This window comes from Aethalodelphis obliquidens, unplaced genomic scaffold (genome assembly GCF_003676395.1).
Source record: "Aethalodelphis obliquidens isolate GAN/ISIS:26980383/991018 unplaced genomic scaffold, ASM367639v1 scaffold121, whole genome shotgun sequence".
Classification (NCBI taxonomy): Eukaryota; Metazoa; Chordata; class Mammalia; order Artiodactyla; family Delphinidae; genus Aethalodelphis; species Aethalodelphis obliquidens.
Genome location: NW_020838065.1, coordinates 429,426 through 455,814, shown reverse-complemented (window position 1 = coordinate 455,814; position 26,389 = coordinate 429,426). Strand labels below are relative to the sequence as shown.

Genomic DNA, 26,389 nt, shown 5'->3' with positions numbered 1-26,389 from the left:
TCTTATTATGTTCAGGGAGGGGTAGGTATAATTTGGGGGTAACAAGGCTCTTCCAAGGTGACCCAGAAGAGTGGGGGCCCATGTGGGGCTCTGTGGCCAGGGTCCTGTGGCAGGGCCCCCATCACACGTCTGTGGTATTCAGGCCAGTGTTGGTGAAGGCCAGCTCCTCCTTCTGCTGTTCTCGTGTGCCCACCTTCATTCCTGACAGCACTCTGTTCAGGGGCTCTGGATCCGGCCCCATCAGACTGTGCAGGGGCTCCTCCTGTGGGAAGAGGGAGGGGAGGTGTGAGGCCAGGGCCAAGATGGGGTGATCTCCCCAGTCCTTAGGTGAGTGGGTGGCCCTCCAAGCCCACGACCAGATGGCTCCTTGGCTGGGGCCTCAGTTTCCTGACTCTGTCCCAGAGGGGGCCATGGATACTGGTGGTACAGATGGGCTCAGGTGAAGGGGAGGGCCTAGGGGGTCTACTCTGACCTTTGCCCACCCATGGACATGGTGGCATTTGGGTGTTCTGCCCAGTCCTGAACGATGCCAGGCCCTGGGTCCTGTGTCAAGGAGCCAGTCCAGCACAGTTCCTGTCACCTGTACCTCATGGCAGGCACCGTGCTGGGCTCAACCATCCATCAGCTGAGGTACCCACAGGACCCCCAAGGGAGGGATCATGTCCCCCACTTTACAGATGTGGAAATTGAGGCTCGGAGCGCTCTCTGGCCAGGAAGGGACAGAGCGGTGTTTGGACCGCTGGTCTTGCTGGCTCTAAAGCCTGTCCATGGCTCAGCGCTGCTCCTGGTTGAGTTTGGCAGGTCCTTCTGCCACCCCAGAGGGACATGTCACACCCAGGATCCCGCCTGCAGGCCATCATGGCACACACTCTCTCGTCTCCTGCCTTTCCTCTTACCCCTCCCCATGTGATGTGTCACACCCTCACAAGAATCCCTCCTGTGAACCAGCCAGGCCCCAAGACTCAGCTACTCCACCACGTAGACACCCACGGGGACAGAGCCTCCACCACCTCCACCCTCCCCAGGGTACACTAAGGGCTTTTTCCAGACTGGGACTGTTCCAGTCCCTGGTAAACAGTGGAACACATGAGGGGCCCCAGGAGGGACTAAACGTTGTGCCTGAGCTTCCCAGAGCCCTCTACACAGATCCCCAGTGGGAGCAGTTGGCGCAGTACAGCCCAGGAAGTGCAGCCTGGCCCGGGAGACAGGATACCTGGGTTCTGGGCTGCCCTGGCCTTGCAAGCTTTCTGACCTTGGGCAGCTCAGCACCCCTCCCTGGCCTTGGTTGCTTGAAAAGTTTGGATTGGATGGGCCCTCAGATCTCACAGACCTTCCACACAAACATTTACGGAAGTCTTAGGTGAGTCAGGGCACCAAGGGATCTGTGGAAGGAAGCCCCACCTGCGTTCCCCACCCAGAGACCCCAAGGCCCACCTTCCACTGCAGGAGTTGGGGTGGAGCCTCGGGCAGCTTCTCAGAAACTGAACAACCCCCTGCCGTTGCAGGATTGGCTCTTTTTTGGCTTTGAAGACTCTTAGCGGCCTGGCCCCCTCTCCCTTTCCAGACTCTCAGAGCTCCCTGAACCTCCTCAGCCCACAGGTCCAGCCCCACTGCTGGGGTTTCTGACCCCACTCCCCTCTGGGGGTCAGCTTTGGCCTCCACCAGGGCCTACCTGCTGGGTCACAAGCTCCAGCCCACAAGACTGTTCCCTTCTGCCTCAGTTCCCCCCAGATATGTTTATTGGAGTTTTTGCCCCAAACCATCTTGAACCAGAGATGAGCCATCCACCCAGAGGCCTCCTGCACTGCCTGGCAGCCTGGACCACCATTGATGACCCCCATCCTTGGGGGTCCATTTGGAGGCCTCCATGTTACAGCCAGGTCCCTGGGCAGCATTCTGATATTTTAACACCCACGAGAGGCTTTGGTTGACCAAATCTTTCCAAGTAAGGGGTCCTCAAGGGAAAATAAGTCCTGACTCATGAGGAACAGCAAGGGACCCCCTGGAAGGGCAGGGCCCGGCTGAGGGCAGGACCCAAAGTAGGGTGGATAAGGTGAATGGTGGGTGGATATCCACCCCTATGCACGCATGCGCGCGCGCGCGCGCACACACACACACACACACACACACACACACACACACACAGAACCGCAGACTATAAAAGCTCAGTGGGTCTTAGAGCTTCTACTCCAGTGGTGGTTTTCAGAGTGGGAAGGAGAGGGTAGTTCCTTCTGGTTCTGGCCTCCCATCCCCCATTCAGCCCTCTGATCTACTCTCCTACTTTCGTGGTTCTCACTCCTGCCTGCACATTAGAACCCCAGAAGCTTTAGCAGCACCTTCCTGCCCAGGCCCACCCCAGCTATCTGATCAGAATCTCTGAGCTGTGACCTGGCATCCTCAGGTCTAAAGAGCTCCCCACGTGATTTCAGTCAGCAGCCCAGGCTGCACAAATGCTTGGTCTAACTGAACCAACTAACCTATTGAATAAATGATGGTATTGTTGTTCATCTGAGCCTACCTTTGCTCCCTGGCTAGATTATGTTCATCTCTGGATCTCCTCCCCCCGCCCCACCAGCTTTTATATAAAGGATATAAAGGGAGGGAACCAGATTCCTGACCACTCGTTTTATGCCAGATCGTTTTCATACCCACTCTTATTTCATCCTCACAGGAGTCCTGCATATTTGGTGTTCTGATCCCCATTTATAGATGAGAAAACTGAGAACCAGAGGGAAGAATTCACCCACCCAGGGTCACAGTTAATGAGTAGAGGAGCAAGGATCGGGCCCCATTCCAAAGCCGTGGGGTTTCCCAGGGCCAGATGCAGACACACCCATGGCAGCAGGAGGTCCCTCGAGCTCTGTCCTGAAACCCACCCCTTCAGAGAAGAGCCCCAAGTCAGAAGCCTCAGGCACCAGCTCATCCCCCATCTTGCCTTGATTTCCTGCCTGCTATTTTCCAGATCCACAGAGTTGTCATCCAGGGAGTTGAGGCTGAAAGGGAGATAATGGAGCTCAGAGAGTTGGCAGGCCCAGCCCTCCCTGTCTCTGACCAACAGCTACTCCTGCCATCACCACCACCATCACCATCACTACCTCGACTACCACCTCACCACCACTACCATCACCACCACCATTACCACCATTGCCATCACCACCATCATCACCACCACCACCATCACTGTCACCACTACCACCATCACCACCATCACCATTACCACCACCATCACTGTCACCACTACCACCACCACCACCACCATCACCACCACCATCACCATTACCACCACCATCACCATTACCACCACTGCCATCACCACCATCATCACCACCACCACCATCACCACCACCATCACCATCACCACTACCACCATCACCATCAGCACCATCACCATCATCACCATCACCACCATCACTGTCACCATCACCATTACCACCACCATGACTACCACTACAACCAGCACTGCTCACCTGACGTGGTCCAAGTCACTGGAGGAAGACTGGGACTCGAAGCCCAGGTCCTTGGTGGGGAGGTTCAGCACGGGATTGGCACTGGAAAGAAGGCCCAGTCAAGCGACCATGGGCCTCAACCACCCCATGGGGCCTCTTACCCATCCTTCGACCCCCACTTACCGCTCAGTGTTGTACACGTTAGTCCCGGGGATAGCAGAGACTGGGGGCATCACCCCCGCCGCTGTCTTCCGGGCCTCCTTGGAAGCCTTCATAGCCCGAAGTTTCCGGTGGTAGCTGGGGGAACATGGCGGGGGGGCATCACTATTTTCCCTGCACACCCACTGTGTGCCCAGTGCAGGCCCTGAGAGTGTGACTTCACAACAACCCTGGCAGGTGGGAGTGTTAGCTCCATTTTACAGAGGGTAAAGGAAGAACCAGAGAAGGGAAATGATTTGCTGAAGAACACGTAGCTGACCAGTGGCAAAGCCTAGAATCAAACCCAGATGTGGCTACTGGCTTCATATGTATTGGAAAGGTAAAAAGAAGCAGCATTTATTAAACATATAGTATGTGCCAGACAGCTTGCTCGGTATGAGATGCGCATGGTTCCCTTGAATGCTTTGAGGAATCTAGTGTCATGTCCATTCTGCAAATGAGGAAACTGAGGCTTGGGGAGGGGAGTTTAACGTACCCAAGAGGTCATAACGGGTCACCTGGGATTGAATACAGATGTACCTGACACCTAAACCCCAGGTCTTTCTACCCCTCAGATTTCTTGGGTGGTGGGAGAGGCGAGGTTGAAGACACAGGGGGTGATGGGAGCAGCACCTCTTCTGGGTACACACGAGGACCGTGGTCATGATCACGATGACCAGCAGCAAAGCCACTCCCAATCCTATGATGGCGTTATGGAGCGTGTCCGGCAACTCTGACTCCTGGCTCCCCTGGGAGCCCTGGAGAAGAAGGATTGTGATGGGGGAGGATGTAGGGTCAACACCCCCCTCCTCACCCCCGCTGTTACCTCCACCCTGCCGGCACTCACCAGCACCACGAGCCCCAGCTGCAGCAGCTTGGTCAGGGAGTCCTGGTCATTCCGGATTGTCCTGGCCACAGAGCCCCGCTCAGGCCCGAGGGACGTTGGCATCCCCCAGGCTTCCTGCTCACCCTCCTGCCCACCCCAAGGGCAGCCCCACTTACACACTCAGCTGATCAAGGGTCAAGGCTGACCCATTTGAGAAGACAAAGTAGGCATCGAGGTAGGAACGGGCTCGGGCCCTGGAATGGGGCAGAGGTGAAGCCAGCAGCGCAGAACCACCAGACAGGCAGGCCCCTCCTACTGCTGGTCCTCTCTTCTTCGCCCCAACCACCGGTCCTGTGGGCACTCACCGAGCCATGGATTCTACGTCCTGAATGTTCACAATGTAGACAGTAGTCCTGGTCGCCTGGACAAGAGCCCTGCAAAGGGGGCAGGTGTCACAGAGGGCTGGGGTAGGGGCCTTAGCCCAGGCCTGTGGCCAGGGCTCTGCCAGTGGAATTAGGGATTGTGTGAGGGGCACCACCTCTGGATAGCTCCATTGGCTAAGCAAGTTGCACTTCTGTGCAAATTAGACAAGGATGCCCCTTCCTCTGGGACTGGGTTTCCAGTTTAGCAAGCAGAGTGCCCTTGTGCAATGCACAGCCTTTGCAACTGTACATGGCAGCCCTATTTAGGCCTGTCTTTGCCCAGGCAACCATAGGCTTCTGGGGACAGGCAGAAAGGAAGTGCAAGTACAGGTACAGGTACAGGTACAGGGTCAAAGACAAGGACACTACCTAATGTACTGTGGTAACCTAAATGAGAGGGAAGTCCAAAAGGGAGGGGATATCTGTATGTGTATGGCTGATTCATTTTGTTGTGCAGTGGAGGCTAACACAACATTGTAAAGCAACCATACTCCAATAAAAATTAATTTTAAAAAAAGACAAGGACAAGGTCAAGTGTGGGTCAGGGACAGGGTTAAGAGATATGCCATCCAGGTTTCTGTCAGGGACGAGGCTCCCAGACCGTGTTTTTCCCTACAGGCCCCTCCCAGCTCCCCAGACCTACGCCTTAATCTCTTCCGTGTTGGCGCCCACCTCCTCCTTGCTCATGGAGAACTGCAGCCTCACACGGTAACTCTGGTCCACAGTGAAGAGCTACAGAAAGAGGGTAGGGGGAAGATGAGGCACAAGGGACCCAGGGGTTGGCAGAGGGCACTAGGAACTGAAGGCAGAACCCGACACTCACATTTAGGGTGATTTTGGCTTCCTGGGCAGGACCCTCAGATGGCCTGTCCTGGGCCTTGACCGTCACTTGGTAAGTTCCTTGGAGAGTGGAATCAAGGTTGGTCACCAGCCTATGGAAGGTAGGAGAGCAGAGCTCAGTCCTGAAACCCAAGCTGAAGTCTCCTTGGAACCTCCTGGTACACCTCCCAGGACGAGGAACTCACTGCCTTGAGGCCCTGCTTGGCTCCCCCCACCCCATCCAGGGGCTGCCCACAGTTACTCAATGTTGCCAATGAACACGCTGGCCTCCAAGGAAGTGGAGACATGGAAGAAGCCCTGGAAAGGGATCACGGCCCCATCCTTAGCGATGAAATCCACTTGGAGGATGGAGAACAGGATGGCTCCATTGTTCCCTGAGTCATTGTCTCTGGCCTAGGAGCAAGGGCGAACAACAACTGCAGACCAGGCCAGGCCAGGCACCCCTCCATCCCCAGCAGGAGTCTGAGGCTAGGGTGGCCTGGGAGGCTGGTCCCCATGACCTCTATCAGCCTTCCCCAGGCCACTGACCAAATGCTTTAAACAAACAGTGTTTGAACAAGTCCCTGCTTCTGGCGCCCCAGCTCAACAGGTCATTGCCCAAAGTCCCTCCCATGTGGAAATCCCACCCTGCTCTCCCCCGCCCCCACCACTGCCACACACACACACAAGCTCAGGGACACTCAGATTTCCTGGGCACCTACTGTGTGCCAGTCACCTTCCCTTAGATCCCTCGTTTCAGTACTTGCTAACATGAGTACGAATTCCCCTAGTGGACCACAAAATGATGGGGGGAAAGGGCACAAGCAATTTTATTCATTCTAGTGCCTTTTAGAGAAGAATATAACCAACACACAGAGCTGTGAGTCCACTGACGTCACTTTTCAGGATGAGGCCAAAGCTGGTGTTTATGTTTCAAAAAGGAGTCAATTTAAAGAAAATTGTTCAAAGCCATGGCCAGACTCATGACATTAGAATGCAATTGGCTGAAGACTGGAAAACTGAATGTTTAAGCCTAGAAAGAACCTAGAGAGGGAGAATCACTATCCCCCTTTTATGGGAGAACGCTGGGGTTCTGAGAGAGACCCTGTCCTGCCCACAGGCACACACAGCTCTAAGTGGGGAGGGCCAGGCCCATCCATCTCCACACCTGTGCCCTTTCCTCAGCACAGGGCGTGACGCCCACATATAACCCATCTCTTAACCCTAAGGAGTTACTGCAAGGAACTGACAGCTCCTTGTCCAGGAGGGAAAGTGAGTTCCAGAAAGGTATGGCAGCTCCCCAGCTCAGTAAGAGGCCCAGCCAGGCCCAGGCCCCAGGGCTGTGTGGGAGGCCACACTACCCGCCCCCCCTGCATGGCATAGCTGCCACCCTCTAATAAACACATACAATGCCATAAAAATTGAAAGTATTTTTACAGCTTTGCTCTGAAAATTATTTAATACGAGGAACTTAATTTACAGTTACTATGGTTTCTCTGTAATACTCCAGAATTCTGGTGTAGTGAGAAAACCACTGCAAGTGATTTTTACGGTCATGAAATTTTTATGAATACTACATTTAACAGTTAATGGAGTTTAATCATATCAATTAAGCAGGTGTTCATTTCCATTCTGAGGTTTTCTTTTCATACGTCGGAGCCAATAGATTTTCTTTCTAGTGTTAAAACATTCTGGGGGCAGCTGAAGGACCTAAAGGCCTAGGCCCTGTGTCTCCTGGAGCTAATGTGAATGACAACGTTTGGAGCCAAGGACTTACCTGGACAGAAGCCACCTGCTGGTTGGGTATCACAAGTTCTGGGATGATCACTACAGGTGTGGACAGGAAGAGGTCAGTGGGGTCAGGACCAGTGCCCAATTGGCCAAGTGCCGACCGTAAGCCCAGCTCAGGGCTCACCCCACCAAACCTGCCCTTAACCTCTCTACCACCAGAGACCCCCCATTACAACTACCCCTAAGCCGTTAGTTAGCAGGTCCTCCACCTCTCATTGTGAAGATGGGGAAACTGAGGCCCAGAGAAGGAGGGCCTGGCCCAGGGTCAGATGTGAGTTGGGACAGAGCTGGGGTGAAAACTCAGGTCTCCCCTCCTGTTGAAACCCTGAGGGAGAGGCAGGGTTGGAGGCCTTCTTCCCTTTCTAAGTGCACACCTGGGAGTTGCCCAAAGGTAGTCCTGGCAGAGTACAGTGTGGGTGGGGAGGGAGGGCCTTGCTGCTTACCAAAAGTCTTATTCTCAGGCAGAAAGTAGGGTGCATTGTCATTCACATCCTCGATGGTGATGGGGAGGCTTCCTAGGGGGGAAATGTTGGCCGGCCTTGGTGTCTAAGCAAAGACCTGACCCAGAAAGTCTCATCCTCAGTCTTGCTCCTAGCAGCCTCCCTCCCATGCATCACCCATGCTCAGTCCCCTCCCCTGCTCCTGACTCAGGATGCTGACTCAGTCTCCTCTGGCCTTCATAGGAGGGAGCATCCTCCCCAGACCTCAGAGAGGAGAAGCAACTTGTCCAAAGTCATACAGCAAGAGCAGTGGGCCAAGACTGAGCCCAACCCAGGTATGTCCCACCTGACCATAACATTATTCTGACACTTACTAGCTGTGTAATCTAGATTATTGAACTGCCTCAGTTTCCTCATCTATAAAATTGGATAGGGACCACCTACCACATGGATTGTGTGGGAATAAAATGAAGAAATGCTTGCAAGGTACCTGGCATAGCTCTTGACTGTAGTAAGGATTCAATATACACTAGCTGTTAATATGATTGTTATTGCTACTTGGTGTCAGAGGTGGGATCTGAGTGCACATCTGGCTCTGAAGTGTGCTTTCTTTTACGCTGCCTCACAACATAATAGCATTAATTAAGTGCTTACTATGTGCCAAACACTGCATGAAATGCTTTACATATATATTCTCATTTAATCTTCACAGCCAACCTACTACCCAGCTCCACTTGATAGATGGGGCTACTAAAGCTTGGGGAGGTGTCATGACTTTCCCAGTGGAACAGCTGGTAAGGGCTGGAGCCACAATTTGAACCCAGACCTTGCAGGTGCCAGTTCTTTCCCATAGCCCCTATGTTACAGCCTGCTGAGCCCTGCAGGCCAGGCTGCCTCACCATTGTCACTGTATGCCTGGAAGCGGGGGTCCGTTGTGAGGTCATAGGCCCGCACAACCAGCGTGACCAGGTCACAGGTCTCATAGTCGATGACCTCACTCTGATGGATGAACACAGAGCCGTTGGCCAGCACAGAGAACCAGTCATGGCACAGACTGCCCACGTCGACCCCGGCCTTGGTACAGATGACGTTCACAAGCTGTACCTCCACCTGGGACATGGTGTCCCTGTCCTGAGCCACCACCTCGGCCACCATACCATGCTGCGAGCCATTCTCAGCCACACGGATGCCCCGGAGCGAGGTTGGGTCCAGGGTGGGTGGCACGTCATTCACGTCCTCCACATTCACGAGGACTTTTGCTGTGGCGTCACGCCCCTGGGGGTCTGGGCTCTCAGCACTCACTGTCAGATTGAAGAAGTCCTGTGTCTCATAGTCCAGGCTCACGTCCAAGGGCAGCCAGAGGTGGCCCTCTGCCAGCCCAGACCCCAGCACCAAGCCTCGGATCAAGAAGTTGTTGGCACCACCCCCTGATAGGCTGAAGCTGATGCGGTTGTTGGCTTCCGTCTGGTCTGCATCCCAGGCCTCCACCACGCCCACCAGCACTCCTGTGAATGAGGGGCAGAGTGTGGAGGGACCCCTGACCTGGCCACTGGGGGCATCCTCTGTCCTCACTCCCCTTGGGGGCTTCAGGCCTGCCCTCGAAGGGGTTGTATAGCCTGGCCGAGGGAGGACTTACCTGGGTCCCTCTCCCTCACTGAGAAGGAATAGCTGGACTGGTTGAAGATGGGAAGATTATCATTGATGTCCTGCAGACAGAGGCAGTTCTGAGCCCAGGGAACTCAGGAGACCCCAGGTTCAGCATCCCCAGAGCCAGTCTGAGAAGCCCATACTTCCCCTGGCCCGAGGCCCAGACTCTCTGTCCAGGTCTCCTCAGACAGCACTGCCCGCTTCCTAGATGATGAAACAGGCTTCAAGCAGACAGAACTCGCCCAGACCCCACCCCTGGGGCTCAGAGGTCTGTGGCGGTACTCTGAAGTTTGGTGTACACTCTGTTTCCCTGTGCACCACTCAGAGCCGTCTTAGACCCTGCTCTTGGGAGGGATAGTTCTGAGTCCCCACCTGTGTCCCTGTCTGGCCCAGCTTGACTCCCCATCTCTCGGATTTATTGGGTTGGCCCCAATACCACCATGATCCCACAAAGGCCCAAGATTTCCCTGGTCCCCTCCTTTCTCCTGTCCCTCCTGCCCTCGGTCAACCCCAAGACACTCACTCTGTGCTCAGGTGGGGCTGGGCTGGGGGCACCTGCCAGGGCTTGACCTGGTTCTGTCCTGAGACGTCCGCTGTGTTCTGTTCTCGCCTTCCCTCTCCAGCCCTGGTCACCCCGCCCAGACAGAGTGCTGCCCCTGTTGTCACAGCATCAGGCCAACTCTGCCTGTGCTTCCTCCCCTGATGCTGGTACGTGCTGGGCGCCCTTGGCTTTCCCAGTCCTTCCCCAGGATGGCCCAGAGGTGTCTGCTTTTGCTTTCAGCTTTTTCTAAATAATGGTAGAGAGAACATCTTTGAAAACTGAGCCGTCTCCCCCTTAACCGGATGTAATTTGTGATGGCAATTTCCCAGAGATGGCATTACTGCCTCCGTGCACATGGCCAACTGCACTCTCAAGGTCGTCCTAACTCACAGGAGAGGCTAAGAGCACAGCTCTGAGTTCAGTCCAGCTCCACCTCTTCCTCACATGTGACTTTGACCTCTCTGGGCCTCAATATCTTCATCTGCAAGGTGGAGTGGTCCTCCCTACTCACAGAGCTCATGGGTGTGAAAGGACTCTTCTCGCTCAGGAAATGCAATTTTGCTTTCTTCCTTCTCTGAGGCCTACTTCCACCCCAAGGACAGCTGGCAAGTCCTCATCCGACTTCTGTTTCTCTATTTTCCCTGAGGTCTCATTCTGATCCTTGTGGGAAAGCGGCACATCCCAACCCAGTGGGAAACAGGGCGGCTGTGTGGGGTGGTTCAGGCTGTGCACTGCACAACCCGAGGGGGCACCAACCACATTGTGGACATCATAGAGGAAGGTGCCTGTGACCCAGTGGCGGCCTTAGAACCAGACAGACTGGATTCAAAACCCCATTCTGTGACCCGAGGCAGGCTACAGAACCTCTGTGTGTCTTAGTCCCTTGATCAATAAAATGGTGCTAAACGATCCCTCCCTTGCAGGACCAGGTATACACTGAGTGTACTCTCTGGGCCGGGCATTCTTTGAAACACTTTCCATTTTTTAACTCGTTTTATATTATTTTCATCCCCATTTTACAGATGAGGAACTTGAGAACACAGGGAAGTTGAGCGATTGCCTAAGACCACACAACAAATGAGCCAGGATTCTGACCCATCAGCTTGGCTCCAGAACTCTTTTACCCACCGCACTGCAAAGGGCAGAAATGTGACTTGAGTTGGGAGGATGGGGAGCTGGCCATCTGCTCAGGAGCCCCCCAGTCCAGGGCTCATCCTGGACCCTGTCCCCGGCTGAGCCAGACCTTACCTCCACAGTGATGGTGACATTAACGTCAGTCCAGAGGGCAGGCTCGCCACAATCAGATACGCGCACGGTCAGCACGATGCGGCCCCCCAGGGTGGGGTTGATGGCCTCTCGGTCCAAGGGCCCCAGGTTTCTGAGGATCCCTTTGTCGGGGTCCACTGAGAAGTTGTGGCTGTAGGGGCTGCTCAGCAGGCTGAAGCGCAGAAGGCTGTGGTTGGTGCCTGGCTGGTCATCGTCGTGAGCCTGTGCAGGTAAGTAGGGTCAGGACGTCAGCCATCAGGTGCTCCCCGGCCCCAGCCCCTGCCCTGCAGTCTGGACTCTCCCTCCAGCGCTGGCCCATGAGGGCAGTGACTGGGCCTGAAGCCAGAGGGATGCTCCCCAATCTCCCAGTCTCAGTCTTGCATCTGAGAGGGCCAGACCAACAGCTTTCAAGAGCTTCTGAGGCCTGAAACATTGAGGTCACTCATTCATCCCACAAATGTTTACCTACCACATGCTCAGCCCTGTTCTAGGTACTGGGAATAGAGCCACGATCAAGACAGTTCCCTTATGGAGCTGATATTCTAGTGGGGAGGGAGGAGTGGGGGCAGTATAACATAGACAGTCGAAGTTTAAAATAAACAAAAATAAGTGTATGTGTGTGGACTTCCCTGGTGGCGCAGTGGTTAAGAATCCGCCTGCCAATGCAAGGGACACGGGTACGAGCCCCGGTCCGGGAAGATCCCACATGCCACGGAGCAACTAAGCCCGTGCACCACAACTACTGAGCTTGTGCTCTGGAACCTGCGAGCACAACTACTGAAGCCCGCACACCTAGAGCCTGTGCTCCTCAGCAAGAGAAGCCACTCGCTCATCGCAGCGAAGAGTAGCCCCCGCTCAACGCAATTACAGAAAAACTGCACGCAGCAGTGAAGACCCAATGCAGCCATAAATTTAATTAAAAAAAAAAAAAGTGGGGGGGGAATTCCCTGGTGGCCTAGTGGTTAGGATTCTGGGCTTACACTGCTGTAGCCCGGGTTCAAGCCCTGGTTGGAGAACTGAAATCCCACAAGCCATGCGGCACAGCCAAATAAATAAATAAGTGTGAAGTCCAACAAGATTCTGACTTTCCCATGATGACTACCTCAGTGCTATATTTTTTAAATAGCTGAAATTCTTCATCCAATCTGTGTGTGTGTGTGTGTGTGTGTGTGTGTGTGTGTGTGTTTCTGTCCTACCAAGGTTGTGAACACATGCTTAGTGTGCTTTTGGGGTGATCCAGCATGGAGAGCACAAGATGCTCTTCCCTGCCACCAGGCCTTTACACATGCACATGAATGCCCTCTACACCTTGTCTGCTTGACTCCAGGTCAGATTGGTGCCTCCCCTGGTCCTCCACGACCCCTGTGCTACCTTCAGTACAGCACAAGTGACATCCTCGGATGATGGTCCGCCACCCTCCCTGAAGGCAGGAATTATGGTGGGTTCATCTCGGAGGACCCAGGGCCCAGCAAAGGGCCTGGTGCCTAGTAGGTGCTCAGCAAACATGGCTTTGAATACAGAGCTAGGCTAGTCCCACTTGGATCCAATTCTTCCCCCTCCTCTCTGCCCACTGCCACCTTCAGGTTTTTGTTTCAGATCTGTTGGGATCGTGTTTATGAAATGAAAAACTCTGTCTGTTCATTCCTTGGCACTCTGAACTCAGGCCGGTTAATTCACCAAGCACTTCTCAGGGCTCACACTGGGCACCATGGTTCTGGCAGCAGATCTGAAATGCTCCTGCCCCAAAGAGCTCACAGACCAGGGTGAGGAGCACTGAGGTGCATGAAGGAAGGCCCAGGTTTCAGCACTGCCACTGACTGGCTGTATAACCACAGAAAAGTCACTTAACCTCTTTGAGCCTCAGTTTTCTCCTTCCGTGAAATAGGGAGCATTAGAGCACCTACTTCATAAGTTTGTCAAAAGATCAGAGATGGGAATGTACTCTGGAAACTACAAGCCCCAGAAAGACGGGAGGGCTCCACGGCCATGTGATTGTCATTCCGAGGACCTGGTTTCTCAATTCTCACAAGATCCCCTTACAGGTGACTCAGTGGAGAAGCTTCTGAAGGCCTCAGAATCAGAGGAGAAGCTTCTTTCCAGTATTCCTCTGGAGCCAGTAGTGCGTTTTTATCTCACAGAGTCTGTGAACCTGACCACTGATCTCATTTCCATTTTTGCTTTGGCCATTAGGAAGCTCAGAACTGAGTATTCAGCCCGCTCTTAGCAATTGTATGGCTTCTACCTTTGTGCACTTTAAAAAAATACCATCCTTATTTTCTCTTTTTCCTTATTTCTTTTATCACACTTTTAAATCTAAGCCACCTCAAATCCTTTTTGGAATGAGGCAGGCACCTGAATTTAAAAGAGCAATATGTTTTTGAGGGCTTGTTCTGTGCTAGGCCTTGTGCCGAGAACTTTACATCCGTTATGACCCTGGGAATAAGTACTGAGATTGTCTTCATTTTCCAAAGAAGAAATGGAGGCCCAGAGAGACTGAGTGACTTTCTCAGGACTACACAGCAGAGTCCAGATTCCAACCCAGGACCAGCAAGACTACAGAGGCAGGCCTGGTGCCGTGTGCCCCTCCCACCCATCAGCTACAGGCCGGCTCACACCTGGATGGTCACGGAGACATTGCCCTCCTCTTCCTGGACAAAGATGTTGTAGGAACCGCTGACCATGGGCTTGTTGTCATTGATGTCCAGCACAACGATCTGCAGCATGGTGGAGGACGACAGGTTCCCGCCGTCCGTGGCCAGCAGCGTGAGGTAGTACACGGCCTGCTTCTCCTGATCCAGCAGCTCACTGTTTCTCACCGTCACTGTCCCCGAGGCTGGATCCACCGCAAAGATGTCCACCCTGTGCAGGGTGGCCAGATGGAGCAAATAAAGATACAGGATGCGCACTTCAATTTGCATTTCAGATAAACAATGAAAAATATTTTAGGACGTCCCATGGAATATTTGCAACCTACTTATACTAAAAAAAAACCCCATTCATTGTTTATCTGAAGTTGAAATGTAACTGGGTACCCTATATTTTATCTGACTCCTCTAGCCCTGCTGTGAGGCAGAGAGGTGAGCCTGGGTCCCCTTCGCCCACCTGCCCGCTGCCCACCCGGGTAACTTACCCATTCCCCGGAAGCAAGCTGTAGGTGATGCGGCCCCCCTCGCCCGTGTCTGGGTCGGAGGCCTGTGAGGCAGAGAGATAGATAATGGGACACTGAGCAGAAGCCACACCTGCTCTGTCAACCGTGCAGTTGACGAGGACAGGGCCGTCCTGCTTCCTGACCCAGAGGGAGAAGCCCCCGACTCACTCAGACTGACACATAGACATCACATACATGCGCATGCGCATACACACCTGCTGGCCCCCGCTGACATCAGATGATACAGGGACTCCAGCAGGGCCACAGCCCCAGGCCTGCCCATCTCCACATCTCTCCCAGCCCTGCCCAGCCCTGTCCCCCATCACTCACTTGGATGCTGTCGGTGACCACATAGCCGACCGCACTGTGCTCGGAGACACTGAGGTTGTACAGGTTGTGGGGGAATGTGGGCCTGTGATCATTAATGTCTCTAAGGTGGATGGTCACCAAGGCTACCGAGGAGCTTCTGCTGACCGAGTCAGTAGCCACGACCTGAGGACAGGGGAAGAGGCAGCGACATTGGGACTGGAGCACCCCATGGCCCGCTCTCCGTGGTGCCCCAGAATACCCCTCACCTGCACCAGCATCACCGTTTGTGTCTCGTAGTCCACCAGCGACGGTGCTCTCACCAGCACCTGCACATCCACTGAGCCCGCCGCCCGCTCCGGGGAGACGCTGAAGGCTTCAACATTAGGGCCCCGGAGGGATAGCAGGAAGGTGCCGTTGCTGCCCTGTAGACGTGGGCTGTATATTAGGGACCCCACTCCTGCAATGTACCCACCTGCATCTTTCTCCCAATCCCTGGCCACAGGTCCCAGGAGGATAGGCTAGTCACTAGTCCCTGTCAATGTGGACTCATCAGAAGAAGACCTCCCCGAGGCCCCAGCCTGGGCTTCAGAGCCTGGACACACACCCTCACTCCCTTTGAGTCTTCCGTACCAGCCACCATGCACCACCCTCCACCACCCATACCAACACCAAATATCATCAATGTCCAACATCGGTCCATTATCCACACCCCCTCTACTCCACACCCCTCTCCAGTCAAGGCCAACCACCATCTCAACACACCCACCCATCCACCACTACCCAATATCACCCTCCAGTCGACATTTTGTACCAACTCATTATCACCAAATACTACCAAACACCATCCATGGTTATTCAGCATTCAATACTACCCAAATCACCCACCACTCAGTATCAACCTCCACCTAGGAATACTGTCCAACTTGACAGCCACCCAGACCACACTGTGCTCAAAACTGCCCACATCCCCCAATACCCAGTACTATCCCAGCACCCCGCAACTTCACCATCCACACATCACTACCCCCTTTACTCAACACCGCCAAAACTTACATTCCACTCAACATTACCCAGCATCCAGGACCAACCTCCTCTCAGTGCTGCCTTTCTGTTCCCCGCCACGTAGCACCACCCTGAACACAAGACTACCAGCCAGCTCAACATCACTCAGCAGTTCCAAGTGTCACCCAACAACTCCGACCACCGCTCATGGTCAGCACCACTGTTGCCCACTGCCCACTGCCCCACCGAGCACTGTGGTGCTGCACTCTGCTGGTCACTCGCCACTTCCCTCCCCCAACGATCTCCCAACCATCACTTCCACCCATGCCGCGCATGGTCTGGGTGCCCCTGCCTTGTCTGGGTCGTAGACCACCATGGTTAGGTCATCGATGGGGATGCGGGTGGAGGCGTGCTCGTCCACGTAGCCAGTGAAGTTGACTTGAGCCTCTTGGGGGGTGAAGGTGCAGGTTGGGAGGCTGCAGTTGTAAAACTCAGGTTTGTGGTCATTGACGTCTGTCACTCTCAGCTTGACCCATATGCTCACCTTGGCCTCCTGCCCATAGACGTTGGGGTGCATCTCGGTGGCCTGAGAGCAGAGCAGAGGCCGAGAGGCAGAGATCAGAAAACCAGAATTCAGAGAGAGCTGAGATCAAAGGTCAGAGTTTAGAAAGTCAGGGTACAAAGTGGGCAGTGGCCCTCTCACTCACCATGACCTGCACCTGCACCTCCTCATCCTCCTCCAGCAGCTGCTCTCTGTCCAGGGAACCGTTGACCCTGATCACCCCGTCTGGCCCAATGTCGAACCAGCCAGGCCTTGTGGAGTCTGGGAAAAGGCAGCAGGAGCAGCTACTTCCAGTGGCTCTGACGGAGCCCCCACCCCTTCCCTTGCCTCAGCCCCAGCCTGGGGACACCCCATTCTCACTGGAGATGCTGTAGATCACAGGGTCATTGATGCCTCTGTCGCCATCCATGGCCTCCACCTTCAGCACCGAGGTTCCCTGCAAGAAGGCATGGTCAGTGGCCAGACCCTTTCCCCACCTCTTGTCTCCACCCAGACCCCTCCAGTTCCCTGGCACACCTGGGGTGCATCCTCAGGCACAGAGGCCGAGTAAAACTCCCTGACAAACTGGGGGTCCAGGTCTGGCTGATCGATTACAGAGATGGACACGAAGACAGGCGAGGAGCACTGGACGACGATGCTGTTGTTGTACTCGCCGCCCGAGTCCTGCCGGGAGATGGGTCTCCATGAAGCCGGGGCTTCGGGTCCCGATGCCCCTGACCCCGCCTGCGCCTGCACTCACACAGGCCTTCAGCTCCAGCTGATAGAAGGCACTCTTGTTGTTGTAGCTGAGGCTGCCGTTGAGGATGATGGAGCCGTTGGGCAGGATTCCAAAGAGGTACTCACTGCTGTCCGTGCTAGGGATGACCTGAGGCAGAGCACAGTCAGGCCAGGCTCCCCCGGACAGCCCTGCCCCCAGGACCTGCTCTGAGAGACCTGGGGTCGAATCCTGGCTCTGCTCTCGACCTCACCAGGTCACTTAACCTCTCTGAGCCTGGGAAATGGGCTAGATATCGCCTCAGTGGGACGAAAACAGGGTCAAGTGAGCTAAGGTAGGTTCCAGGCATGTAGTGGGCGCTCAGTGATGGGGGCCGTGGCTAGCCAATGTGTCTTCGTGAAACTGGGGTCACACCCGCCACTGTCTGTGTGACCTTGGACAAGACCCTGGACCTCTCTGAGCCTTGATTTCCTCTTCTTTGAAGCCAGGATTGCCGCAGCCACCAGGTGGTGTGACGCTAACCGCGCAAAGACACAGACAGTGCCCCAGGCGAGAGGGTGGGAAGGAGAGTCTGGTCTGCAGCAGGCACCCTCCTTAGGCGGCTGGGCCAAATGAGGTCCAGAGGGGGGCCAGAGGAAGGCGTGGGGACCAGGGCTGGGCCGTCGCAGAGCCCCTCCTCCGCAAGGTCCCTGCAGGTTGTGTGGGAGATGCTGCTCCCTGGCGGCCATGAGGAGAGGTGGCGCCCACACTCCCACGTGGACCCGCACACACTTACCTTCTCTATGGAGTACACCACGGCGCCTCCGGCCCCCGTGTCTTTGTCCTTGGCCAGCACAGAGAACACCAAGGAGCCAACCGGCAGGGTCTGTAACAAGGGTTTTGTCACCTCTGAGCTCCAACACATCTCCTCCATGCCCAAGCACATCATGCCCCCTCCTGGAGTTTCAGTGCCCCCAGCTGTACCACGGGGATAGCGATGGACCTTCCAGAACCTGAAACCCAGCATTCCACAGATGTCCCCCTTTCCTTCCCACCTGGGCTGGGCTTCTCGGGGCATCTGGATAGAGGCAGGGAGCAGAGTTCCCCCTTCTCCTCTCCCCACACAGCCTCCCTGAAACCTGAGCTGGCTTCTGATTTGCAGCACCCCTCAGGACCACCATGAGTGACCATTCCAGAACTCAGGTTGTGCCATTCCCCTGCTTAAACAGCCCTGTGTGTTCTCTGTAGCGTCCAGCGGTAGGTTCCACACAGCACCTCGCAGAGCTGGAAGGTTCTTTTGGGAGGCTTTTCCTCTAGGACCTGTCCACACCCTCACTGTTTCTTCACGGTGGCCAAAAAGATCTTTGAAAATCCTGAACCAGGCCACATCAGTCTCGTGCTCAAAACCAACAAGTGGTTCCCGCATTCTGCCCAGAATACGGTCCAGACTGCCTCCATGGCCCTCCAGGTTCAGGCCACTGCCCACTTCTCTGACCTTACCTTCTCCTCAGCCTCCTCCCCACACACACATGAGCTTCCTGGCTATGCCTACAGCACTCCAGGCTGATTCCCACCTCAGAGCCTTTGCAGCTGCTGTTCCCTGCCTGGAATATCCTTTTCCTGGAGCAGCCCATGCTGGCTCCTCAACATTTAGTTCTGCTCAGATGTCACCTACCCAGAGAAGATTTTCCTGACTGGCTCAACTTAAAGCAGGCCCCTCCCCAGTCATGTTTTATGCTCTTCATAGAGCTCATCACTATCTGAAATAATCCTGTTTATTTAATGTTTTGTTGATTAAATGTTTTGTTGTCTGTGCTCTTCATTACAATGTGAGCTAGCGAGGGTGGCGACCAAGTCTGTCTTCACTGGATATCCTCAGCACCAAGGACAGTGCCAGACACACAGTAGGCGCTCAATCAGAGCCTGTTGAAGGGCTGTCTGAACCTCACCAGCCTCAGGTCTGGCCTGGGGGAGGGGGACCCACACCTATCAGGACTTTGAAGCCACGTAGTAATGAAGATTCAGGAGTGGTGTTGTGTTTGCTGCCCTGGAACCACTGGGAAACCTCCTCCCTGCCTATGCAGTTCAAGTGGGGCTGCTCCTCTTGCTAGAGGGGAAAGCACATGATGCAGACCTAGACAATTGGAGCATTCCATACTCCTCAACTGATGGGCACCTGACCCAAAATGGGCCAATGAGAGTCAGTCCTGGGGGTTTGGCTGGGACCATTGAGAAAGAGACAGTCTGTGTTGCAATTGCAAAGCTGGTGGGATGTGAGCCTGGAGCTGCTGGGGGACACTTTTATCACCATAAGGGAGAACTGCTCGCCCCACCCCAGGATGATGGCAACACGAGAAGCAGAGCTTCTAGGTAGAGAGAAATCTCTTCTTGATGACATGGCTTGAGTACCTGGATCCAACCATGCCTGAAGTCAGATATACTGTTAAATTTTTCAGAAACATGAGAAAATCAATTCCTTTCCCCCCACCACCCCTGACTATCATAACTTAAAGAATTCCAATCCAGTCTGATAGATTGCAAAATGTTGCTGTAACTATGGTATGTGGGGTTACATGCAACCCCCTGAATTTGGTTCATCAAGCTGCCCTTTCTAGGAGGTGCACTTCCCAATCTTGGATGCCCTGCTGTCTATCTCTGGTCCTTCCCACTCTGAGCAGATCTGTGGGATGTCTGCATCCTACACACACACCCCGTTAAGGCAGATGTTACCTCATTGATTCTGGTGGAGTAGTCTGTGTTCTGGAAAACGGGTGCGTTGTCATTTCTGTCCTCCACGATCACCACCATTTCCTTCCGCACCTGCAAGTGAGAAAGCCCAGGTGAGCCCAGAAAACGTGGGAGCTTGAGAAAACAAATTCAGGAGTATCAGGACGGGAGTGCAAGTTGGTATAGCTTCTCAGGAGAACAATCAGGTGGTGTCTGGGGTGACTTTTTTTAATACATCTTTATTGAAGTATAATTGCTTCACAATGCTGTGTTAGTTTCTGTTGTACAACAAAGTGAATCAGCCATATGCAGACATATGTCCCCATATCCCCTCTCTCTTGAGCCTCCCTCCCACCCTCCCTATCCCACCCTTCTAGGTCGTCGCAACGCACCGAGCTGATCTCCCTGTGCTATGCAGCAGCTTCCCACTAGTTATCTATGTCACATTTGGTAATGTATATATGTTGATGCTACTCTCACTTTGCCCCAGCTTCCCCCTCTCCCCTCTGTGTTTATCTGATACCATTTCAAAGGCCAGAAAAGTTGCAAGTACGGTACAAAGAATTCCTGATACTCTTCATCCAGATTTACCCCTTATTTAGTTTTTCTCTCCACAGATTTACTGAACCATTTGGAGAGTATGTTGTGGAAATCATTAGGTCATTAAAAAAAAATCTAAAATGTCCTATTACAAGAATGTTCCTTTTAGCTTTGTTAGCCATAGTGTAAAGCTGTGAACAACCGAAGTGTTGAGGAGACCAGCTGAGCACCATGGAGCTTATAGTCCCCACACTGGGCTATAGACATACAGGAAACAGGAGACTCATGTGCAGACACAGAAGGGACCCCAAAGCCGATTGTTGTTTTCTGGCCGCACCCTGTGGCATGCGGAACATCCCTGACCAGGGATCGAACCCGGGCTCCCTGTAGCGGAAGCACAGAGTCTTAACCACTGGACCACCAGGGAAGTCTTCCAAAGCTGATTGTCAAGTCATCAAGGCAGTTCAAGACCATATATGCAGTAGGATCCCACTTGGATTTCAGAAAACGCACCCAAAACTACCATCTCTCTTCCGTGGATGCATATATCCATGTCAGTGTTTAGCGATGGATAGAAAAGAACACGGTGATGGCAGACACTTCAGGTGGGAGTGGGCTGGGAAGGGTTGCCCAAGGGGACTTGAGCTCTATCTGCACTTTTAAAACTGTTTACAAAGAGAAAATATTTATGAATATCCAAGTCATTAAAATGATTTTTTTAACGGATAGGGTTTGGGGAATAGGTTATAAAGACAAAACCCCCAACTTTCACAGACACAAGACACAGCTGCATAAGTGTGTTATTGAGAAACATGAACACTGAGACCAACCCATCAGCCAAAGGGGTTGAAAGTGATGACCTCAGTGGAGAGAGGGTAGGGAGGTATTTGGCACTTGTTTTTTTATTAATAAGTATATTAATACAAGTTAATAATGTAATTGGGACTTCCCTGGTGGTCCAGTGGTAAAGAATCCGCCTTACAATGCAGGGGACGTGGGTTCAATCCCTGGTCAGGGAACTAAGATCCCGCATGCCACGGGGCTACTAAGCCCACGCGCCACAACTACTGAGCTCGCGCCTCAACTAGAGCCCACCTGCTGCAAACTACAGCGCACATGTGCTCTGTAACCCATGCGCCACAACTAGAGAGAAGCCCACACGCCACAACGAATAGCTCGCGTGCCTCAGTGAAGATCCTGCGTGCTGCAACTAACACCCAACACAGTCAAAAGTAAATAAAATAAATAAAAAATAGTACATAAATCTTTTAAAAAATAATAATGTAATTAATGATATACAATAGATATACAAAATACACAAAAGATAAACCATATATTTGTATAAATTAATATAAATTATAATAAATACTAAAATCTTGGTTAATATTGTATGATGAAAAATGGAGAAGTATAATTTCAATAAAAATAAACATTCAATTCATTTTTTGTTAGCTGGGGCTCTCTCTGCTTATTTGCGGTGGGCAATTAGCGGTGGGCCCTCAGTCCCCTGCTCTCTAATCCCTGGACCTCCCTTCCCTCCCCACTTCTGACTCACTGGATTATTGTGACCGTCGCTCACAGAGATGTCGATGGAAAACCAGTAGAGTGTCTGCAGTGGGCAGAGAGAAGGGAAACAAGGTAAGCCCTGTTCGGGTGCCCACCAGAGCCCTCCCTACCTCCCCAATCCCGCACAAGGCCTTCTCAGATTGCTTCCCTTTACCTCATAGTCCAGAAGGTTGGCCAGCTTCACTTCCCCAGTATTCGGGGTGACACTAAAGAAGTAGGCATAGGAGCCACTAATCCTATAGGTCAGAGGGTCATTTTCCTGGTCCTGAGCTATCAGCCAGAAGACCTCAGTACCTGCAGACGGGACAGGGAATGCACAGGGTCCACGGCCACCTAGTTCAATGCTGGCCTGGCCAAGCTGCCCACGAGGCCCACAAGAATGTCAAACTTCTTTTAAAATTAGAAGGGCCAAGACATGGAAACAACCTAAATGTCTATCAATGGATGAATGGGTAAAGAAGATGTGGTATACATGTACAATGGAATATTTTCAGCCTTAAAAAAAGAATGAGGGCTTCCCTGGTGGCGCAGTGGTTGAGAATCTGCCTGCTAATGCAGGGGACATGGGTTCGAGCCCTGGTCTGGGAGGATCCCACATGCCGCGGACCAACTAGGCCCGTGAGCCACAACTACTGAGCCTGCGCGTCTGGAGCCTGTGCTCCGCAACAAGAAAGACCGCGATAGTGAGAGGCCCGCGCACCGCAATGAAGAGTGGCCCCCGCTTGCCACAACTGGAGAAAGCCCTCGCACAGAAACGAAGACCCAACAAAATAAATAAATAAAATTAAAAAAAAAAAAAAAGAATGAAATCTTTCCATTTGTGACAACATGGATGGACCTAGAGGGAATTCTGCTAAGAGAAATAAGTCAAAGGAAAACAAATACTGTATGATCTCACTTACATGTGGGATCTAAAAACAAAAAACCAAGATCATAGATACAGAGAAGATTGGTGGTTGCCAGAGGTAGGGTGCGGGGGACTGAGAAATGGGTGAAGAGGGTCAAAAGGTACACATATCCAGTTATAAAATAAATAAGTCCTGGGGATGTAATGTACAGCATGGTGACTAGAGTTAACAATACTGTATTGGGTATTTGAAAATTATTAAGAGATGAGGTCTTAAAAGCTCTCATCCCAAGGGAAAAAAAAAAGCCATCTGTAACTATGTGTGGTAACATATGTTAACTAGACTTATTGTGGTGATCATTTTGAAACATATACAAATATATCATTATGTTGTACACTTGAAACTAATATAATATTGTATGTCAATTATACCTCATTTTTCAAACGGTAAAAAAAAAAAATCAAAAGGAATAAATGATTATAATCTAGCCCTCAGGATATTTGTCTTTATGCCAATGCAGTATATTAAAGTATATTTTGAATGTATTTTTCTGGAGGGAGAGGCCTACAAAAACAAAAGTGCCAGAACAGTGACATGGTGGTGGGGCCCAGCACCCAGCCTGAGAGTCTCAGAGAACCAGCGTGCCCCCACCCTTGCCCATGACAGCCTTGCAGGGACAGTCTGGGCAGCACATCTGGAGTCTGCTCTTCTTTGACCAAATAGTTCTGGCTCCTCCAGAAACTCCTTAGAAAGCTTGGTCCCTTCCCACCCAGGCCCCCTCCTCCAGGAAGACCATCGGGCTAGAAAGCTGTTAGTATCTACGGTATGTTTCCTCTGTTGTGAGACACACTGTCAATTTAATGACTGCTGGGGTGGGGAGTCACTCTGTGTTAACTGACTATCTCAAATATAAGACACATCCTGATTCAAAAATGTCAAAATGTAAACTGATATGGCCCTTATACCCATACCCATGGGAAGTAAGTGGGGATGTGTAAATCCTTCTCTGTAAACATGTGTTCATGGACACAGAAAGAAGGATCAGGGAGAAAAAGCTTTTTTAAAAGTCTGTCTGAAAAAGAATTAACTGTAACAAATAAATCAATAAGAGCTCCAGAAATAAAAGACATATATTAGGTGTCTGTCTTTAAACTCAAATTTGACGTATTTTAAAACGTCTGCCTGACAAAACTAAACTATTATACAGTGTGAGTGTCAAGTAAACAGGTCTTCTGCAGGAGAGAAAGGACAGGGAGTGACTAGAAGGGCAGAGAGGGGGTCGGTGTGCTTCCATGTATATATATTATACCTCAAAATAAAAGGTCTAAACAACATTTTTTAAAAACCTGACTGAAAATGCTTTCTCATCCAAAGAGAGCCATACAATTCATCTCAGAAAGGAAGAAATTGCTCTTCGGATTAAGAAAGCCCAGAGAGGGGCCCTGTGGTTATCAAAGAAAAGACTCTCATTTGGTCTGCCTGAGATCAGACTTGACATTAAAGGGTCACCCAAGAGAATGGAGATCTTGAGGACATTTGGGTTACCTATGTTTGTGACATTTGTTTGGAGGTGTGTGTGTGTTTATCCACGACCAAACAGCTATGAAAATATACATAAAATATCATTAACGTGTATATACTACTTCTCTGTTGTATTCACAGATATCAAATAGTTTGACCTCAGCCCAGTCCTCCAGGGAGGATTGTGCCAACTCAGAATGTAATGAGACTATCACCTCCCTCATCCTGGGATCTAAACCTTTATTAATATAACCCTTAGTAGATTTTGCTGTCCTGGCAACCACATGCAAATGGATGTGTCTTTCGTGGCTCTGAAGCCCATCGCCCACCCTTTCTTCGTGTACCTAGACCTGGGTTTCTGGATTCCAAGGCAGACTTTGGATTTCACCTTTGATGCAGTCTCTTGCTTCATCTAGTAGATTTAGATATTTGGGGACCCAATTCTGACACTGCAACAAAGACTGTAAATTGTCCCCCAGTATTCACAGTCCCCTTTCTCTCAGACTAATAGAACCCCAGATTTTGAGCTGTGCACATGGCTAAAAAAAATAAAGACCTCATTTCTCCAGTTCCTTTGCAGCTAGGGCATGTGGCTACGTTCTGGCTAATGAGATGTGAGCAGAAGTAACATGTGTAAAACCTGGAGCCCTGTCCCTAGGAGAAAGAAATGGGCCCTCTTGGCCCTTTCTTGCCCCCAGCTCTCACTGGAATAGGGCGTGACACGAGCCATCTAGGACCATGTGGATGAGGGCCAGGCCCTAGGGGAGGCAGAACCTGGAAATGGAAGGAGGGTCCCTGATGCCAGAAGCATAGGGCACGGAACAGCCTGATGGAACAGAGCCTCTGACAGCCCTGGGCTCACTGCTCTAGATGACTATGTAAGAGAATAGGAAACTTTGACCTTGTTGACAGCTCTGTTATTTGGGGTCTGTTATGTGCAGCTGACCCTGTATCCCAATGAATACAGTCATCTATCATTTCAGCTTCTTCAACCTCCATTCTGCCTGCGGGAATTTGGCATCCAGTCCCTGTGGCTTCATCCAAAACAATGTTTCATGAACATCATTCACTCCTGTACACTGCCAAGATCATTACCACATCCACATCTCATTGTTTATGACCCTCCTTTTAACTGACTTACTGTTTCATGTAAATACATTTATTTTAAAAGCAAACTAGATGGCTACTGGACGTAGAAAACTCATCTCACTCGCCATAGAGGGAAGGTAACTCTACAAACGAAGACAGCAAAAGTATCAATTTCTGGTGAGATGTGTGCATGAAAGGCTCTGAGCCTAAAGCCTGCTCTCTTTCTGTCTGAAAAAAAAAATAGCAGAGGAGGAAGAGAGATGAGCAAGTGAGAGAGGTAGAAAAGAAATAATGGTACCAAATGGATACTTTCTCCCTTGAGAAATCAGAAAGACTGAAAGAGATGGGAAATGCGAGGAATGTTCTCTTGGGGTGAGTCTTGATTATTTGGTGCTGTGTGAGGGCCCTCGACCCAAAAGCTGCAAAGGAGAAAACAAACTTCTGGAAAAAACTTCCTTCAGGCCACCTTTGCCCCATGACAAGCCGTGGAGCTGCAGGGATGGAGAGTAAGCCCACAGGGGAACCCCTGGGGCCCTCTTGTGGGTAAGCGTTTGGTGCAGTCTGGGCACAGGGACAGTTACTCACCCACTGGTAGGTCCTCGGGCAGGTTCACTAATGACATGTTGAGCAGGAATGTTGGGGGCACGTTGGCTGACACTGTAGGGACACAGAGTGTTGGAACATCTGGACACCTCCATAAAGACTGACCCCCATCTGCCCCTGTGGGAGCCCACACCAGTCCCACTGGCCAACTTTCAGTCCAGCTCACCGGCCCAGGACTGGATTCCTCTCCAGGCCTCCCCAGAGCAGCCAAGCCCAGGGCTGGGCCATAGACGTTGGGTGCTTGCTGATGAAGCAGCATCCCACCCTTCTGGAGGGTTCTGCTGAGGATCCCCAGGTTAGTGTTGCCCTGGTGGGGGAGGGGAGGTACCCACCAGACACCATGAGGGCAGGAAGCAAGAGGCAGGACAGCCACGGCCACACCAT

The 26,389-nt window shown here is 52.1% G+C and overlaps 1 protein-coding gene across 2 annotated transcripts; it reads right to left on the bottom strand.

The window, feature by feature from the left end:
• Positions 1 to 39: 39 nt before the first annotated feature.
• Positions 40 to 26,389, bottom strand: CDHR2 (cadherin related family member 2). Of its 2 annotated transcripts, XM_027098176.1 has the most exons (31): positions 26,338 to 26,389; positions 25,988 to 26,059; positions 22,099 to 22,238; positions 21,950 to 21,987; positions 19,842 to 19,944; positions 17,908 to 17,997; positions 17,157 to 17,282; positions 16,934 to 17,080; positions 16,778 to 16,853; positions 16,563 to 16,678; positions 16,208 to 16,441; positions 15,120 to 15,275; positions 14,875 to 15,036; positions 14,527 to 14,588; positions 14,012 to 14,255; positions 11,379 to 11,618; positions 9,579 to 9,648; positions 8,842 to 9,447; positions 7,946 to 8,017; positions 7,489 to 7,538; positions 5,974 to 6,125; positions 5,716 to 5,824; positions 5,536 to 5,624; positions 4,836 to 4,904; positions 4,647 to 4,724; positions 4,492 to 4,552; positions 4,278 to 4,402; positions 3,630 to 3,743; positions 3,468 to 3,548; positions 2,936 to 2,993; positions 40 to 262 (listed from the first exon to the last, which is right to left on the bottom strand). In XM_027098176.1, exons 1-31 carry the CDS (start codon positions 26,387 to 26,389, stop codon positions 122 to 124), a joined length of 3,933 nt encoding a protein of 1,310 aa, XP_026953977.1. In that variant the 3' UTR covers positions 40 to 121. The 2 variants fall into 2 exon arrangements, with proteins under 2 accessions (XP_026953977.1, XP_026953976.1); XM_027098175.1 differs by lacking the exon at positions 40 to 262 and having other exon boundaries at positions 2,645 to 2,993; positions 19,842 to 19,931; positions 21,934 to 21,987.